The sequence below is a fragment of the Moschus berezovskii genome, chromosome 16 (genome assembly GCF_049115385.1).
Source record: "Moschus berezovskii isolate FMDL1 chromosome 16, NW_MosBer_1.0, whole genome shotgun sequence".
NCBI classification, from domain to species: Eukaryota; Metazoa; Chordata; class Mammalia; order Artiodactyla; family Moschidae; genus Moschus; species Moschus berezovskii.
In genome coordinates, this window is record NC_142475.1 from 86,069,666 (window position 1) to 86,087,630 (window position 17,965).

The 17,965-nt window shown below is 40.0% G+C and overlaps 1 protein-coding gene across 3 annotated transcripts in view; it reads right to left on the minus strand.

Annotated features, from left to right (window-relative positions):
- Positions 1–5,083: 5,083 nt before the first annotated feature.
- Positions 5,084–17,965, minus strand: part of LOC148775308 (frizzled-3-like) — a 100,257-nt gene continuing 87,375 nt past the window's right edge. For all 3 annotated transcript variants that reach the window (XM_088844572.1, XM_088844570.1, XM_088844571.1), the window contains one exon: positions 5,084–5,340. In XM_088844572.1, the coding sequence (XP_088700698.1) occupies positions 5,297–5,340 (44 nt within the window). In that variant the 3' untranslated portion in view covers positions 5,084–5,296. The remainder of the gene's footprint in view (positions 5,341–17,965) is intronic.

Consider the following 17,965-nt stretch of genomic DNA (forward strand, 5'->3'; position numbering starts at 1 on the left):
GTAAAGACCGTGATGCTGGGAAAGATTGAAGGCAGAAGGAGAAGGGGAAGACAGAGGATGAGATGGCTGGATGGCATCACTCACGTGATGGACATGAGTTTGAGCAAGGTTCAGAGTTGTTGAAGGACAGGGAAGCCTGGCGTGCTGCAGTCCGTGGGGTTGCAAAGATTTGGACCTGACTGAGCAACTGAACTGACTGATAGCTGCTTTGCACTACACCAGCAGAGCTGAGTTTTTACAATAAAAACCACATGGCTGACAAAGCCTGAAATATCTACTATATGACATTAGAGAGAAAGTTTGCTGTGCACAGCGGTAGACTGTGGCAAAAACACTGAATTTTTTCCTAAATATGTATAAACCATTTGTACACTAGATACTATATATAGGAAGATAGTGAAGGACAGAGAAGCCTGGCGTGCTGCAGTTCATCGGGTCACAAAGAGTCGGACATGACTTAACGAATGAACACCACCACCACCACCACCACCAGATATATTTGCAGTTAAGACTAAAACGGAACTCATGGCTTAGGCTATTTAGTCTGCTTAGCAGAGGCCAAAATGACTTGTATATTTTAAAGTATTTATCCAAAAGTGCCCACTTGATAGCATTTTACAGCCTGTACATAATAGTATGAATACTTTTAAAATAAATTTAATATTTTACATTTCTAAAATATAATATTTCAAAATATTTTCCTATAAGAGACTTAGAATATTTTTTCAGTAACTCTCCCTCTTTCCCTCTATTACAGGCACTGAACAATTTGGAGGAAAAATCAGTTTCGTGCTAGGAAGTCACAGACAGGATACTTACCACTTTAAAGATTAGTAGTACATATTATATATTTATAGAGAATTATTTGCTGTTAAAGTTTGAAGAGCAAAACATATCCATTTCCTTATGGTCCTTTCATAAACAATGCTGATTCCTTTTGTTATTGTCTGGTAAAGGGGAAACACTCTTATCAGAAAATGAAGATAAAATAATAAGTTAGATATGATATTATTATTCTACTTTTGTATGTTTCTGAATCAAGATTACATAAACAACAGATGGGATGTCATCTGTGGCTGAAAATAGAAATAATGGGTTTTTGTTTGTTTTCTACACAAGTAATTTTTTAAAAATTCTACAAATGGCTCTAATGTGAACTTGACAGTCTTAGCTAAGCTGCTTCTATTACGGTAACACATTTCAATTATTGAAACACAGGTTGTAGTATCAAAATTCCTTGGGGCATAGATCATTGGATTAGATGGATGAAAGAGAAAAAAATGAACGGGGAAACTTTAGGAAAGGAAACATGTTCTTTTGAAAATCAAAGTTTAAAAGACAAAATGATGATATTAATAGAGAATATAAGAACAATTATTTTTTAAACCTCAGGAATTATGTATTTGCAAAAACAGAATAATGAAAGTTTTCTTTGTGCATGGCATTCTAGTAAGAGGCTTAACTTTATTTTCTCATTTAATCTTCATAGCCCCCATGAGGTAAAAATTACTGTAATTAACATATTCTACATGAAAAAACTGAGACTCAAAGTGTTAAAGACGGGACTTTAAACCCCATGTCTTTAATAAATATGTTACATGTGAATGACTTTCTAGAAATATCAACAAACTTTGAAATGTGTAACTGTTTCATAAAATGCTTTGAGCCTCTTCAGTTCAGTTCAGTTCAGTGGCTCAGTGGTGTCTGACTCTTTGCAACCCCATGAACCACAGCACGCTAGGCTTCCCTGTCCATCACCAACTCCCGGAGTTCACTCAAACTCATGTCCATCAAGTTGGTGATGCCATCCAGCCATCTCATTCTCTGTAGACCCCGTCTCCTCCCACCCCGAATCCCTCCTAGCATCAGACTCTTTTCAAGTGAGTCAATTCGTCGCATGAGGTGGCCAAAGTATTGGAGTTTCAGCTTTAGCATCAGTCCTTCCAATGAACACCCAGGATGGATCTCCTCTAGAATGGACTGGTTGGATCTCCTTGCAGTCCAAGGGACTCTCAAGAGTCTTCTCCAGCACCACAGTTCAAAAGCATCCATTCTTCAGCGATCAGCTTTCTTCACAGTCCAATTCTCACATCCATACATGACCACGGGAAAAATCATACCCTTGACTAGACGGACCTTGGTTGGCAAAGTAATGTCTCTGCTTTTTAATATGCTATCAAGGTTGGTCATAACTTTCCTTCCAAGGAGTAAGCGTCTTTTAATTTCATGGCTGCAATCAGCATCTGCAGTGATTTTGGAGCCCTAAAATATAAAGTCTGACACTGTTTCCACTGTTTCCCCATCTATTTCCCATGAAGTGATGGGACCAGATGGCATTATCTTAGTTATCTGAATGTTGAGCTTCAAGCCAATCTTTTCACTCTCCTCTTTCACTTTCATTAAGAGGCTTTTCAGTTCCGCTTCACTTTCTGCCATAAGGGTGGTGTCACCTGCATATCTGAGGTTATTGATATTTCTCCCAACAATCTTGATTCCAGCTGGTGCTTCTTCCAGCCCAGCCTTCCTCATGATGTACTCTGCATATAAGTTAAATAAGCAGGGTGACAATATACAACCTTGATGTACTCCTTTTCCTATTTGGAACCAGTCTGTTGTCCCATGTCCAGTTCTAACTGTTGCTTCCTGAACTGCACACAGATTTCTCAACAGGCAGGTCAGGTGGTCTGGTATTCCCAACTCTTTCAGAATGTTCCACAGCTTATTGTGATCCACACAGTCAAAGTCTGTGGCACAGTCAATAAAGCAGAAATAGATGTTTTTCTGGAACTCTATTGCTTTATCCATGATCCAGCAGATGTTGCCAATTTGATCTCTGGTTCCTCTACCTTTTCTAAAACCAGCTTGAACATCTGGAAGTTCACGGTTCACATATTGCTGAAGCGTGGCTTGGAGAATTTTGAGCATTTTACTAGCATGTGAGATGAGTGCAATTGTGCGGTAGTTTGAGCATTCTTTGTCATATCCCTTTCTTTGGGATTGGAATGAAGACTGACCTTTTCCAGTCCTGTGGCCACTGCTGAGTTTTCCACATTTGCTGGCATATTGAGTGCAGCACTTTCAAAGCATCATCTTTCAGGATTTGAAATAGCTCAATTGGAATCCTATCATCTCCACTAGCTTTGTTCGTAGTGATGTTCTCTAAGGCCCACTTGACTTCACATTCGAAGATGTCTGGCTCCAGGTGAGTGATCACGCCGTCGTGATTATCTTGGTTGTAAAAATCTTTTTTGTACAGTTCTTCTGTGTATTCTTGCCACCTCTTAATATCTTCCGCTTCTCTTGCTGCTGCTGCTGCTGCTGAGTCACTTCAGTCGTGTCCGACTCTGTGTGACTCCATAGACGGAAGCCCACCAGGCTCCCCCGTCCCTGGGATTCTCCAGGCAAGAACACTGGAGTGGGTTGCCATTTCCTTCTCCAATGTGTGAAAGTGAAAAGTGAAAGTGAAGTCGCTCAGTCGTGTCCGACCCTTAGCGACCCCAAGGACTGCAGCCTACCAGGCTCCTCCATCCATGGGATTTTCTAGGCAATAGTACTGGAGTGGCTTGCCATTGCCTTCTCCATCCGCTTCTCTTAGGTCCATACAATTTCTGTCCTTTATCGAGCCCATCTTTGCATGAAATGTTCCCTTGATATCTCTAATTTTCTTGAAAAGATCTCTTGTTTTTCCTATTCTGTTGTTTTCCTCTATTTCTTTGCATTGATCGCTGAGGAAGGCTTTCTTATCGCTCCTTGCTATTCTCTGGAACTCTGCATTCAGATGCTTATATCTTTCCTTTTCTCCTTTGCTTTTTGCTTCTCTTCTTTTCACAGCTATTTGTAAGGCCTCCTCAGACAGCCATTTTGCTTTTTTCATTTCTTTTCAATGGGGATGGCCTTGATCCCTGTCTCCTGTACAATGTCATGAACCTCTGTCCAGAGTTCATCAGGCACTCTATCAATCAGATCTAGTCCCTTAAATCTATTTCTCACTTCCACTGTATAATCATAAGGGATTTGATTTAGGTCATATCTGAATGGTCTAGTCGTTTTCCCTACTTTCTTAAATTTAAGTCTGAATTTGGCAATAAGGAGTTCATGAACTGAGCCACAGTCAGCTCCTGGTCTTGTTTTTGCTAACTGTATAGAGCTTCTCCATCTTTGCCTGCAAAGAATATAATCAATCTGATTTCGGTGTTGACCATCTGGTGATGTCCATGTATAGAGTCTTCTCTTGTGTTGTTGGAAGAGGGTGTTTGCTATGACCAGTGCGTTCTCTTGGCAAAACTCTATTAGGCTTTGCCCTGCTTCATTCCATGCTCCAGGGCCAAATTTGCCTGTTACTCCATGTGTTTCTTGATTTTGTACTTTTGCATTCCAGTCCCCTATAATGAAAAGGCCATCTTTTTTGGGTGTTAGTTCTAAAAGGTCTTGTAGGTCTTCATAGAACCATTCAACTTTGGCTTCTTCAGCATTACTGGTTGGAGCATAGGCTTGGATTACTGTAATATTGAATGGTTTTCCTTGGAAACAAACAGAAATCATTCTGTCGTTTTTAAGATTGCATCCAAGTACTGCATTTTGGACTCTTTTGTTGACCATGATGGCTACTCCATTTCTTCTAAGGGATCATAGAGTCCAACAAAACACAAGTCACTGATATTGTCACCTTCAATTTTATTCATTGCTAAAAGGATGATGGTCAGTATTCCAGGGATGCCCCATGCACTGGCATGAAACAGCATGGCTCTCTTCTCAATAGCTTCACTACCCCACTTTGGCACAGCTGCCAAGAACCACGTGATGGTAAGAATCACCCACCATACGCTGCCAGCCATAGTAAAAAAAAAAAAAAAATAGAGTATACATGATACATGCTTTTTTATGAGATCCTTGGGTCACTGTGGAAGCCTTATACTGTGTAGGGCTGGATGCATTGCAGGCGACTCGGTCCTCAAGCAAAAGCCAAAAAAAGAAAATTAATGACACCATCATGTAGCAGACGGCATAAAATATAACGGGTCCTTCAGTATAATGGAATCTTATCACAGCAATCAAAAAAGTTAAAAAATTAAACAACGTGGCAGAGAGGCAAATGATTGAAATCAATTCCATGAAATACCGAGCAAATGAAAGCTCTTTTCTCCTAAAATACATATTTGGACAAGGAGGTGAACAACCACGCACGTGCAAAAAAGAATAGCCAAGATCAGGATCAATTTTCAACTCTAGTTGAACCAAAAGCCATAGTCCCTTTGCACTGCCACGGAGGCTCCTTCTGTAGGATCGCCAGCTAAATTCAGGTCCACCAGCCGAGGATATGGCTCATCACAATCTGGGGACCTAAAAACATAAGACAAGAATCATTTACTTATTGGGAACCTAATGATTTGGATTTCCACATTTAGCACTGTGGCTTATTTATGCTTATGTCCTTGGAGAACACGACGATATGTCAAAGAAATAATGCAAATATCTTGCTTGTGGGTGATGCAATGAGATATTCCACAGTGGGCAAAAAAAAGAAAAATGTATACTTAATTTTGTTTTGGCTTCAAAAATATTACTCTTTATTAAAACAGGCACAGCCATTAATAAATAGTGTAATTAATACTATTTATTTAGGACACACAGTTTACAGTAAGATTTCAAACTATAAATAAGTATATATATATATATAATATACATATATATATAATATACATACATAAATAAAAAGCTCCAGTAGAATAGTAGCTAAAAGTTATTTTTTTAAACGTTTAATTACAAGATAGTCCTCAATTTACCCTAGCCTCAAATAGAACTTTCTTAAAAATAAGAGGTAAAAATCTTTCCTAGGAGAGCAAGATGGCAGAGGAGTCGGTGGACATGGAATACATCTCTCTCCAAGAATACACCAGGAATACACCTTCAGAGACAGAAGTGCATGCAGAACACCAACTAACAGCGGACAAGAGTATGTGACCAGTGGAAAAGAATATACAGAACCATACAGAACTTGGTAGGATGAAGGAACTACGGGAAAAAACACGAGTGTTAGAAGGACTGGACCTGCCCTCGGCTAGTGGGGGAACTGAGGCAGGGGTCCAATCCCCGCATTGGGGCAGTTGTCTGAGTCAGAGGAGAAACATTTAAGGCTGAGAGTGAAACAGCTGATCTGTGGCAGCCTAAATGGAATGAGAATCAGACAGTCCTTGCTGCAGCCACACATACCCCAGACAGGAACACTGGTCCCCTGGAAGGCACAGCGGCTGGGAGCTGGAGTTTAGGGATTGTGGGGCAATCCCAGGGCTAGGGCTGCTGATGACTGCAGAGAGACGGATTGAGGGGATGTGAGGGAGGGGAGCCATGGAAGCAAGGCAATACTGCTGAGTCATGGGTAGGGGATGGAGCCATCACCATAGCCTCTCTCCCCCACATGCCAGCATCGGCAGCTGAACAATAGAGAGGCTGGCCCATCAAACGCCTGACGCACTGAACTACAGAAAAGGACCCCACCCAGGGTGCCAATTTAAGTGCCAGAGGTGCCAACCTACAGACTAGGATCCTAGTCAGGAGGGCCCCTCTATGTGCCTGACACACCGAACAACAGAGAAGGACCCCAGGCAAAATAGCCCTCTAAGTTCCTGAACAGGAGTAGCTACAGGTAGAATGGCCAAAGAGGCCTTTCGATCGCCAACTACAAGAGGCTCTGACAGGGACGTAACTACGGCAGCGGAGGCAGTCCGTGTCCTTGCACACTTGGTGCTGCCAGGGTCCCTGCAAGCCAAGCAGCTGCGCCAGGTTAATGCTCAACTCTCACTGGGGCAGGGCTGCCACAGGCAAATAAAGTCCTGCGTCTATGCCCACAGGGTCGTTTCATTCCTATCCAACTCTTTGCTGCCCTGTAAACTGTGACCTTCCAGGTATATCTGTCAGGAAGGAGGGGAGTTCTCCAGGCAAGAATACTGGAGTGTATTGGCCAATACTGGTTGTCATATCCTTCTAGAGCACTGTATTTGCTGCTCCCCTAGCCACCAACTCCCCTGAGTACCTGGTGCTGCCAAAACCCCTGCAAACCAAGCAGCTGAACCACCTCCACACCTGGCCCTCACAGGGGCAAACCCAAGTCCTCCAGGGCAGCCGCAGGAGTAAACCCTAGTGGAGGACCCACATGCAGAGGTGGAAATAAAATCACAATTGAAACCCAGGGGCAGTGTGGTTAAGGAAGAAGACCTAAAACCTTACTACCAGCTGTACAAGCTTCAGGTTAAATCCACACGATCAACTAGGCAGACTCTGTGTCTATGGAATATATAAAAAGTCATTGAGAGCTCCTACAAAAGAAAACTCACTAGTTCTGATACCTGTGGACACTGGAGGCAAGAACACACAGGAGTTGGACCAGATTACAATCTAGGTTGCCCCCACAGCAGGTCCAGAGATCAGCACAGTGTTGGAGGGCATCCTAGGGAGGTAAAGTGGACTATGACTCCCAGGGAGGGAAAGGACGTTGACAGCAATGACTCAAGAAAAACATTTATTATTCTTATTTTTTGATTTGTTCTGTAGATTTTTTTGGATTTTTTTTTTCTTTTTTCTCCTCCCCGCCCGCCCCCCCCCCCCCCCCCCCCCCGCCGTTGGAGCTGTCGATTTTACTGGCACTATGAAATCCAATCAAGCTTTTCAGCTTTATTTTTTCTAGTCACATTTTTTATTGTTGTTATAAACCTCTGCTTCTACATTTGGGCTTCTGCAGTTCTGTGGAGTTTTCCTTTTTTTTTTTTCTTTTCTCTTTTTTTAATTTTTTAAACCTATTTTTATCGATATCAATAACCTCAGATATGCAGATGACACCACCCTTATGGCAGAAAGTGAAGAACTAAAAAGCCTCTTGAGGAAAGTGAAAGAGCGGAGTGAAAAGGTTGGCTTGAAGCTTAACATTCAGAAAACAAAGATCATGGCATCTGGTCACATCACTTCATGGGAAATAGATGGAGAAACAGTGGAAGCAGCATCAGACTTTATTTTTTGGGGCTCCAAAATCACTGCAGATGCTGATTGAAGCCATGAAATTAAAAGACTCTTACTCCTTGGAAGGAAAGTTATGACCAACCTAGATAGCATATAAAAAGCAGAGACATTACTTTGCCAACCAAGATCCGTCTAGTCAAGGCTATGGTTTTTCCCGTGGTCATGTATGGATGTGAGAGTTGGACTGTGAAGAAAGCTGATCGCTGAAGAATGGATGCTTTTTAACTGTGGTGTTGGAGAAGACTCTTGACAGTCCGTTGGACTGCAGGGAAGTCCAACCAGTCTATTCTAAAGGAGATCCATCCTGGGTGTTCATTGGAAGGACTTTGGCGACCTCATGCAATGAGTTGACTCACTGGAAAAGACTCTGATGCTGGGAGGGATTGGGGGTGGGAGGAGACGGGGATGACAGAGAATGAGATGGCTGGATGGCATCACCGACTCGTTGGACATGAGTTTGAGTGAACTCCGGGAGTTGGTGATGGACAGGGAGGCCTGTGCTGTGATTCGTGGGGTCACAGAGAGTCAGACACGACTAAGCGACTGAACTGAAACCTATTTTTACTTTTTCTATATTTATTCCTTTACTTGCTTTTCCTATGGTTCTTTTCCCCTTGCAGTTAATGTTTAACATATGTAAATCTTCTTTATCTACCTTTATCTAACTTTGCATATCTATTCTTTTGTTTTTTTCTCTCCTTTCCTTTCAACATAGTTGTTAGTTTTAGTTTTAGTTTCAATAAACCTTGTTATAACCTCTGCCTCTACATTGGGCTTTTACAGTTCTGTGGAGTTTTTCTTTTCTCTTTCTTCTTCTGTTTTTTTTTTTTTTTTCTTTTTTTCTCTCCTCTTTATAATTTTAATTTTTTTAAACCTATCGTATTTTTTGTATGTTTATCCCATTCTTTGCCTTTCCTACTGTTTTTTTCCTCTTGCAGTTAATCTCTAATGTATATAAATCTTCATCTATCTCTTTAAATGTGCACATCCATTCTTTTCTTTCCTTCCTTTCCTCTCAAAATATTTGTTAGTTTTGTTTTCATTGCTCTATTCCCCACTAAGCACATTGCTTTAGTTTTGTTTTCCAGTTTGTCTTTAGTTAGTTTTGTTCTTCACTGGTCAATATAACTTTTCCTTTCCTTTGTTTGCCGGATCAATCTACTGTACTTTATTTTTGTTGGACTGTTTTGATTTTCTCATAGGTGTATATGTACACGTGTACATGTGTACATTCCATTATTTTAACTATTGTTTGACTGATTTTGTAACTGCCATTTGTCTGGGCTTCATCTTTGGTCTCTCATTTTTGGATATTTGTTTTAATCTCACTTAATGCCCTAAAAAACCACTTGTGGAATCTTGGTTTCTGACCAGAGATCAAGCCCTGAACCTCTGGAGTGGGAGCACTGACTCAAAGACCCTAGCCTACCAGAGAACTAACCGTTCAGTTCAGTTCAGTTCAGTCGCTCATTCGTGTCCAACTCTTTGCGACCCCATGAATCACAGCACGCCAGGCCTCCCTGTCCATCACCAACTCCCGGAGTACACTCAAACTCATGCCCATTGAGTCGGTGATGCCATCCAGCCATCTCATTCTCTGTCGTCCCCGTCTCCTCCCATCCCCAATCCCTCCTAGCATCAGACTCTTTTCCAGTGAGTCAACTCGTCACATGAAGTGGCCAAAGTATTGCAGTTTCAGCTTTAGCATCAATCCTTCCAATGAACACCCAGGATTGATCTCCTTTAGAATGGACTGGTTGGATCTCCTTGCAGTCCAAGGGACTCTCAAGAGCCTTCTCCAGCATCACAGTTCAAAAGCATCCATTCTTCAGCGATCAGCTTTCTTCACAGTCCAACTCTCACATCCATACATGACCACGGGAAAAACCATAGCCTTGACTAGACGGACCTTGGTTGGCAAAGTAATGTCTCTGCTTTTTAATATGCTATCTAGGTTGGTCATAACTTTCCTTCCAAGGAGAAAGCGTCTTTTAATTTTATGGCTGCAATCAGCATCTGCAGTGATTTTGGAGCCCCAAAAAATAAAATCTGACACTGTTTCCACTGTTTCCCCATCTATTTCCCATGAAGTGACGGGACCAGATGCCATGATCTTCGTATGGAGTATCAAATTGTGAGAATTCACAGAAAGGAAACCACTTGAACACAAGACCCAGCATCACCCAACCACCAGGAGCACCCTGTGCAGGACGCCTCATCTAAACAACAAGGAAAACAAAAATACAAACTCAATCATTAGTAGACAGGATTACCACCTCACTCAGCCTTACCTATCCGAAGAGAAACAAAGAAACAAAGAAAAACTCAGCACAAATATCACTCTACACAAAGCTTACACAAACCACTCGACCAGCCTTAGGAGGGCAGAAACCAAAAGAAAGAATTCAACCTACTTCAAGGAAAAAATTCAACTTTTCTTGAAGCCTGGGAAAAGGAGACCTCAAACACAACAAGTTAAGAAAAAATTATGAAAAGGCAAGAGAAATACTACACAAATGAAGGAGCAAACTAGAAACACAGAATTGCCAATAAATGAAGAGGAAACAGACAAACTACCTGAAAAACAATTCAGAATAAGGATAGTAAAGATGATCAAAAACCTTGAAAACAAAATGGAGAAAATGCAAGAATCAATTAACAAAGACTGAGAAGAATTAAAAGAATGAAAAGAATTGAGGATAATATTGGAGACATCTGGGACAATAGTAAATGCACCAACATTCAAATTAGAGGGCCCCCAGAAGAATAAGAGATAAAGAAAGGGTATGAAAACATTTTGAGAGATTATAGTTGAAAACTTCCCCAGCGTGGAAAAGGAAATAATTAATCAAGTCCAAGAGGCTCAAAGAGTCCTCAGAGGACAAACGCAAGGAGAAACATGCCAAGACACACACTAATCAAAGTAACAAAGACTAAACACAAAGAAAGATATTAAAAGCAGCAAGGGAGATGCAACAAGTAACATACAAGGGAAACCCCATACAATTAACAGCTAACTTTCAGCAGAAACTCTGCAGGCCAGAAGGGAATGGCAGGATATATTTAAAGAACTGAAAGGGAAAAATCTACAACCAAGATTACTGTATCTGGCAAGGATCTCATTCAAAATTGATGGAGAAATAAAAAGCTTTTCAGAGAAGCAAAAGTTAAGAGAACTCAGTACCACCAAACCATCTTTACAACAAATGTTAAAGGGACTTATACAGTCAAGAAATATAACAGAAGAAAAAAGATCTAAAAGATCAACCCCAAACAATTAAGAAAATGACAATAGGAATGTATATATCAATAATTACTTTAAATGCAAATGGATTAAATGCTTCAACAAAAAGTCACAGACTGGCTGAATGGATACAAAAGCAAGACCCATATATATGCTGTCTACAAGAAACCCACTTTAGACCTAAAGACACATATAGATCGAAAGTGAGAGGATGGAAAAATATATTGCATGCAAATGGGACGTAAAAGAAAGCTGGAGTAGCAATCCTCATATCAGACAAAGTAGACCTTAAAATAAAGAAAATTACAAGAGATAAGGAAGGACACTACATAATGATCAAGGGATCAGTCCAAGAGGAAGATATAACAATTATAAACATCTATGCACCCAACATAGGATCACTTCAATACATAAGACAAACACTAACAGACATAAAAGAAGAAATCGACAGTAACACAATAATAGTAAGAGACTTTAACACCCCACTCACACCAATGGACAGATCATCAAAACAGAAAATTAATAAGGAAACACAAGTCTTAAATGACACATTAGATGAGATGGATCTCATTGATATCTTGAGGACATTCTGTCCAAATGCAGAAGAATACACCTTCTTCCCAAGGGTACCTAGAACATTCTCCAGGCTAGACCACATCTTAGGTCACAAATCAAACCTCAGTCAATTTAAGAAAATTGAAATCGTATCAAGCATCTTCTCTGACCACAACGCTATGAGACTAGGTATCAATTACAAGAAAAAAATTGTAAGAAACACAAACACATGGATATTAAACAACATGTTTCTAAACAACCAACAGGTTACTGAAGAAGTTAAAAGGGAAATAAAAAAAAAAAATTCGTAGAAACAAATGACAATGAAAACACGACAACTCAAAACCTATGGGTTGCAGCAAAAGTGACTCTAAGAGGGAAGTTTATGACACTACAATCCTACCTCAAGAAACAAGAAAAACATGGAATAGACAACCTAACTTTACACCTAAAACAACTGAAGAAAAAAGAACAAAAAACCCCCAAATTAGTAGAAGGAAAGAAATTACAAAGATCCAAGCAGAAATAAATGAAAAAGAAATGAAAGAAACAACAGTAAAGATTAATAAAACTAAAAGCTGGTTCTTTGAGAAGATAAACAAATGACAAACCTTTAGCCATCTTCATCAGCAAAGAGAGAAGAATCAAATCAACACAATTAGAAATGAAAAGGAGAGGTTACAACAGACAATGCAGAAATGCAAAGGATTATGAGACTATTGTGAACAACTATATGGTAATAAAATGGATAACCTGGAAGAAATGGACAGAGTCTTAGAAAACTTCTATCTTCCAAGACTGAACCAGGAAGAAATAGAAATTATGAACAACCCAACTGCAAGCACTGAAACTGAAGCTGTGATAAAAAATCTTCCAAAATACAAAAGCCCAGGACCAGATGGCTTCAAAGGAGAATTCTATCAAACATTTAGAGAACATCTAATGTCTATATTTCTAAAACTCTTTCAAAAATTGCAGAGGAAGGAACACTTTCAAACTCATTCTACAAGGCCACCATCAACCTGATACCAAAACCAGACAAAGACAACACAAAAAAAGAAAACTACAGGCCAATATCACTGATGAACACAGATGCAAAAATCCTCAACAAAATTTTAGCTAACAGAATTCAGCAACACATCAAAAAGTTCTCATACACCATGATCAAGTTGGGTTTATACCAGGAATGTAAGGATCCTTCAATATATGGAAATCAATCAATGTGATACACCATATTAACAAAGTGAAAAAAAGATCATATTATCTCAATGGATGCAGAAAAAAACTTTGACAAAATTTAGCATGCATTTCTGATTAAAACTCTTCAAGAAATGGGCACAGAAGGAACCTTCCTCAACATAGTAAAGGGCATATATGATAAGTCTACAGCAAACATTATTCTCAATGGTGAAAAACTGAAAGCATTCCCCCTAAGATCAGGAACAAAATAAGGGTGTCCACTTTTACCACTATTATTTAACATAGTTCTGGAAGTCCTAGCTACAGCCATCAGAGAAGAAAAAGAAATAAAAGGAATTCAGATCAGTAAAGAAGAAGTAAAACTCTCACTGTTTAAATATCTAGGATTAAACTTACCTAAGGAGACAAAAAAACTGTACACAGAAAAGTATAAGACACTGATGAAAGAAATCAAAGACAACATAAATAGATGGGGAGATATTCTATGTTTCTGGGTAGGAAGAATCAATATTGTGAAAATGAGTATACTACCAAACACAATCTACAGATTCAACGCGATCCCTATCAAATTACCAACGGCATTTTTCACAGAACTAGAACAAAAAATTTCACAACTCATATGGAAACACAAAAGATCCCAAATAACCAAAGCAGTCTTGAGAAAGAATGGGGTTGGAGGAATCAACCTTCCTTACTTCAGATTATACTACAAAGCTACAGTCACGAAGATAGTATGGTACTGGCACAAACAGAAATACAGACCGATGGAACAAGATAGAAAGCCCAGAAAAAAACCCTTGTACCTAAAGGTAACTTATAGGCAAGAATTTACAATGGGGCAAAACTCTTCAATAAATGGTGCTGGGAAAACTGGACAGCTACATGTGAAATAATGAAATTAGAACACTTCCTAACACCTACACAAAGATAAACTCAAAATGGATTAAAGACCTAAATGTAAGATCAGAAACTATAAAACTCTTAGAGGAAAACATAGGCAGAATACTCGATGACATAAATCAAAGCAAGATACCCTATGACACACCTCCTACAGTAATGGAAATAAAAGCAAAAGTAAACAAGTGGAACCTGATTAAACTTGAAAGCTTTTGCACAGCAAAGGAAACGATAATCAAGGTGAAACAACAGCCCTCAGAATGGGAGAAAAAAATTGCAAAAAAAAAAAAAAAAAACCTGACAAAGGATAAATTTCCAAAATATACAAGCAGCTCATACAACTCAATGCCAGAAAAACAAACCCAACCAAAAAGTGGGAGAAAGACATAAATAGACATTTCTCCAAAAAGTGCATACAGATGGCTAACAAACACATGAAAAGATGCTCAAAACTGCTCATTATTAGACAAAAGCAAATCAAAACTACAGTTAGATATCACCTCACAGCAGTCAGAATGGCCATCATCAAAAAATCTACAAAGAATAAATCTTGGAGAGGGTGTGGAGGAAAGGGAACACTCTTGCACTGTTGATGGGGATGTAAACTGATACAGCCAATATGGAAGACGGTATAAATATTCCTTAAAAAACTAGGAGTAAAACCACCACATGACCCAGCAATCCCACTCCTGGGCATATACCCTGAGGAAATCAAAGTTGAAAAAGACCCATGTATCCCATTGTTCATTGTAGCACTATTTACAATAGCTAGAATATGGAAGCAACCTAGATGTCCATTGACAGATGAATGGATAAAGAAGTTGTGGTACATACACACAATGGAATATTACTCAGCCATCAAAAGGAAGGCATTTGAGTCAGTTCTGATGAGGTGGATGAACGTAGAACCTATTACACAGAGTGAAGTAAGAAAGACAAACAAAAATATTGTATTCAAATACATTTATGGAATTTAGAAAAGCAGTAAGGAAGAATCTATAGGGCAACGACGGAGAAACAGACGTGGAGAAGAAACTTATGGACATGGGGAGATGGTAGGAGAGGATGAGACATTCTTCACCACCTTAAATTCTATTTTATTATGCCTATGTTACGACCCAAGAAATCTGCATTTGGACAATTTTCCAGACTTGAGAAAGCATCACACACACAGTACAGAAAAAATCAGGGACGTGCTGCAGACATTCTTACATGATCGGAAGTACTGTTCTCATGAACTTCTTGCATTTTCAGTTTTCTTGGCAGCATCAGTTTCTAAGCCTTCAGACTCCCATCAACTAGATATTCAGTAGTTACATGGATCAAATCATCTCCAAGAAACTGTCACTGATAATAAGTTTGCCAAATACATGTATAACCTTATACTGAAGCTGAATAATACAAAGCATTTTCTTCACAAGGCTTCGATTATAAAGCCAAATGACAGAAACTTATTGCACAGAGGCATTTATTAGAACTCTGTAGTAAGCCAGAGCTTTAAGAGAAAAACACCTAAAAAACACTCTATCCTTGAGTTCAAAAGAAGGCACAAACTTGTAAACACAATACAAGATACAGCAGTATGACATATGAAGCAATCAAAATTATGAAAGACTTCATGTCAGTCCCTCAACACAGGATTTTTGAATCAGTATTTGCCTGTACTGGCAGTATGGCAATCAGTATTCCAACAAAAAATGCGAGCAAAGGCACAGAGGTTCAAACAGGGTGCGTGTAGTATTGCTGGGGCACGAAGAGCGCATGAACTGTAAGCACAAGAGGTAAGCACTTTCAGAAACCTGTGTATGCGTGTGTGTGTAAACACTGACATACACATATCAATGGACACATCTGTACATCCAACCACCAACTCACCACAGACATACTCCTTACTTTCCAATCCTTCCAAAACCAAACTCTTGATTCCCACTCCTTAGTTTCTCCATTTTCACAAATGGTAATCCCACTCTTCTAGTTGCTCAGGCCAAAACCCTTGGGGTCCTCCTTGAAACTGTTTCTGTCATATCCACCTAACAACCTACCAGCACTTCTTGTCATTCGACTTCGCAACGTATCTAGAATATGACCATTTTCCACGTCCTCCACAGCGTCCACCTAGTTTAAGTTATTATTATCTCATCCTTGAATTTCTGGAGTGGCTTCCAGTTCATCTCCATTTGTACACAAGAACCAGGGTGATCCTTTAAAGACATGCCACCCCTGTGCTCATGATCATGTCTCTTCCGCTCAACATCTTCTAACTCACTCAGAATCAAATCCAAATTCCATAAAGGAGCTTTAAAGACACCCCCTAACCCCAGTGCTTTCTGATCGAATTTCCTTCCCTTCTCCCTTACTCACATGGCTTGAGCCTCTGTGGTGTCCCCGTTGTTCTGTGAATATAACCAACACGCTTCTACTGCAGAGCCTCTATACTTGTTGCTCTGCTTCTGCTGCCTGGACTGATCTTCCCTAGATATCTGTATCATTTGTTCTTTCATTTCATTCATGTCCCTGTTCCACTGTCTCCTTATTAAGAAGAACTTCCCTAATGTCTCCACACTGCTTCACTGTCATCTAACTCTATTCTTTCTTATTGGCATTCACTGCAATCTGACATTATCTACTTATCTATATCCTATCAGTACAACCATCACTAGAACTGTAGCTCCATAAGAACAGATCACGTTTTGTTCACTACTCTTCTTCACTACCTGGAATAGTGTCTAGCACATGCTGCTGCTGCTAAGTTACTTCAGTAATGTCCAACTCTGTGCGACCCCATAGACGGCAGCCCACTAGGGTTACCCCCATCCCTCGGATTCTCCAGGCAAGAACACTGGAGTGGGTTGTCATTTCCTTCTCCAATGCATGAAAGTGAAAAGTGAAAATGAAGTTGCTCACTTGTGTCCAACTCTTAGTGACCCCATGGACAGAAGACTACCAGGCTCCTCAGTCCATGGGATTTTCCAGGCAAGAGTACTGGAGTGGGTTGTCATTGCCTTCTCCGGTCGAGCACATGGAAGACATCCAATTAATATTTGCTGAATGGATGACTGTTGACTAAATATTTCCTGAATTGATGACTGTAGACTAAATATATTCATACAGCCCTTACCCAACTTAACGGCTTCCCTGGTGGCTCAACTGGTAAAGAACCTGCTGCTACTGCGGGAGACACAAGAGACGTGAGTTCGATCCTGGGTTCAGAAAAATCCCCTGGAGAAGGAAATGGCAACCCACTCCAATATTCTTGCCTGGAAAATTACATGCATGGACAGAGGTGTCTGGTGGGCTATATATATAGACCATGGGGTCTCAAAGAGTTCTACATGACTGAGCGCTCACCCCACATAAAAGTTAATTAGAAAGATGACTAGAAGGAGTATGGAAGACATGTGAGCTGTACAAAATTGAGAGCAGAGATAGCTGATGAGCCATAACTAAAACCAGATCAGGCAGTGAGGATGAGACAGCTGTGAAATTAGTTAAATAAAAGCAACAGAATCTACAACTGACTGGATGTGGGAGCTTGGGTCAATGAAGGAGGAATATGCCTTCTAGGAATTAAAAAAAAAAAAAATGAGCAAGGAGTAAAATCAATTTTAGACATGTTGAAGTTGAGGTACTTGAGACAAATTCAGGTTACGATATCCAATGGCTGCTTGTTAGGCAGATTTGGAACTTACCAGAAAGATGACAAGACTATAGATTTGGATTTAGGAGGCATCAGCGTGTGAGGAACAGTTAAAACCAGTGAGATGAAATTATCAAGAGGAAGCATGTAGAATCAAAAAGAACAGAAGCAGATTGCTAAGAAGCACCAGGAAGAAGAAGATGCAAGAAAGGAAACTGAGAAGGACTGGACTTAGATGTAGCAGACTACATTAGTGTGCACAAAATCCTGAAGTGATTTTCAGGAAAGGAGGACAGACTGAGGTTGAGGGGAGTAAGGGTCCACATATGGAATGACTGTGAAATGAAATATAGGTTTGAAGTGAGTGACGTCGATTTGGCATAAGGGCTGAGGAGAATGAATAGAAACTTTCCCGTTGACCA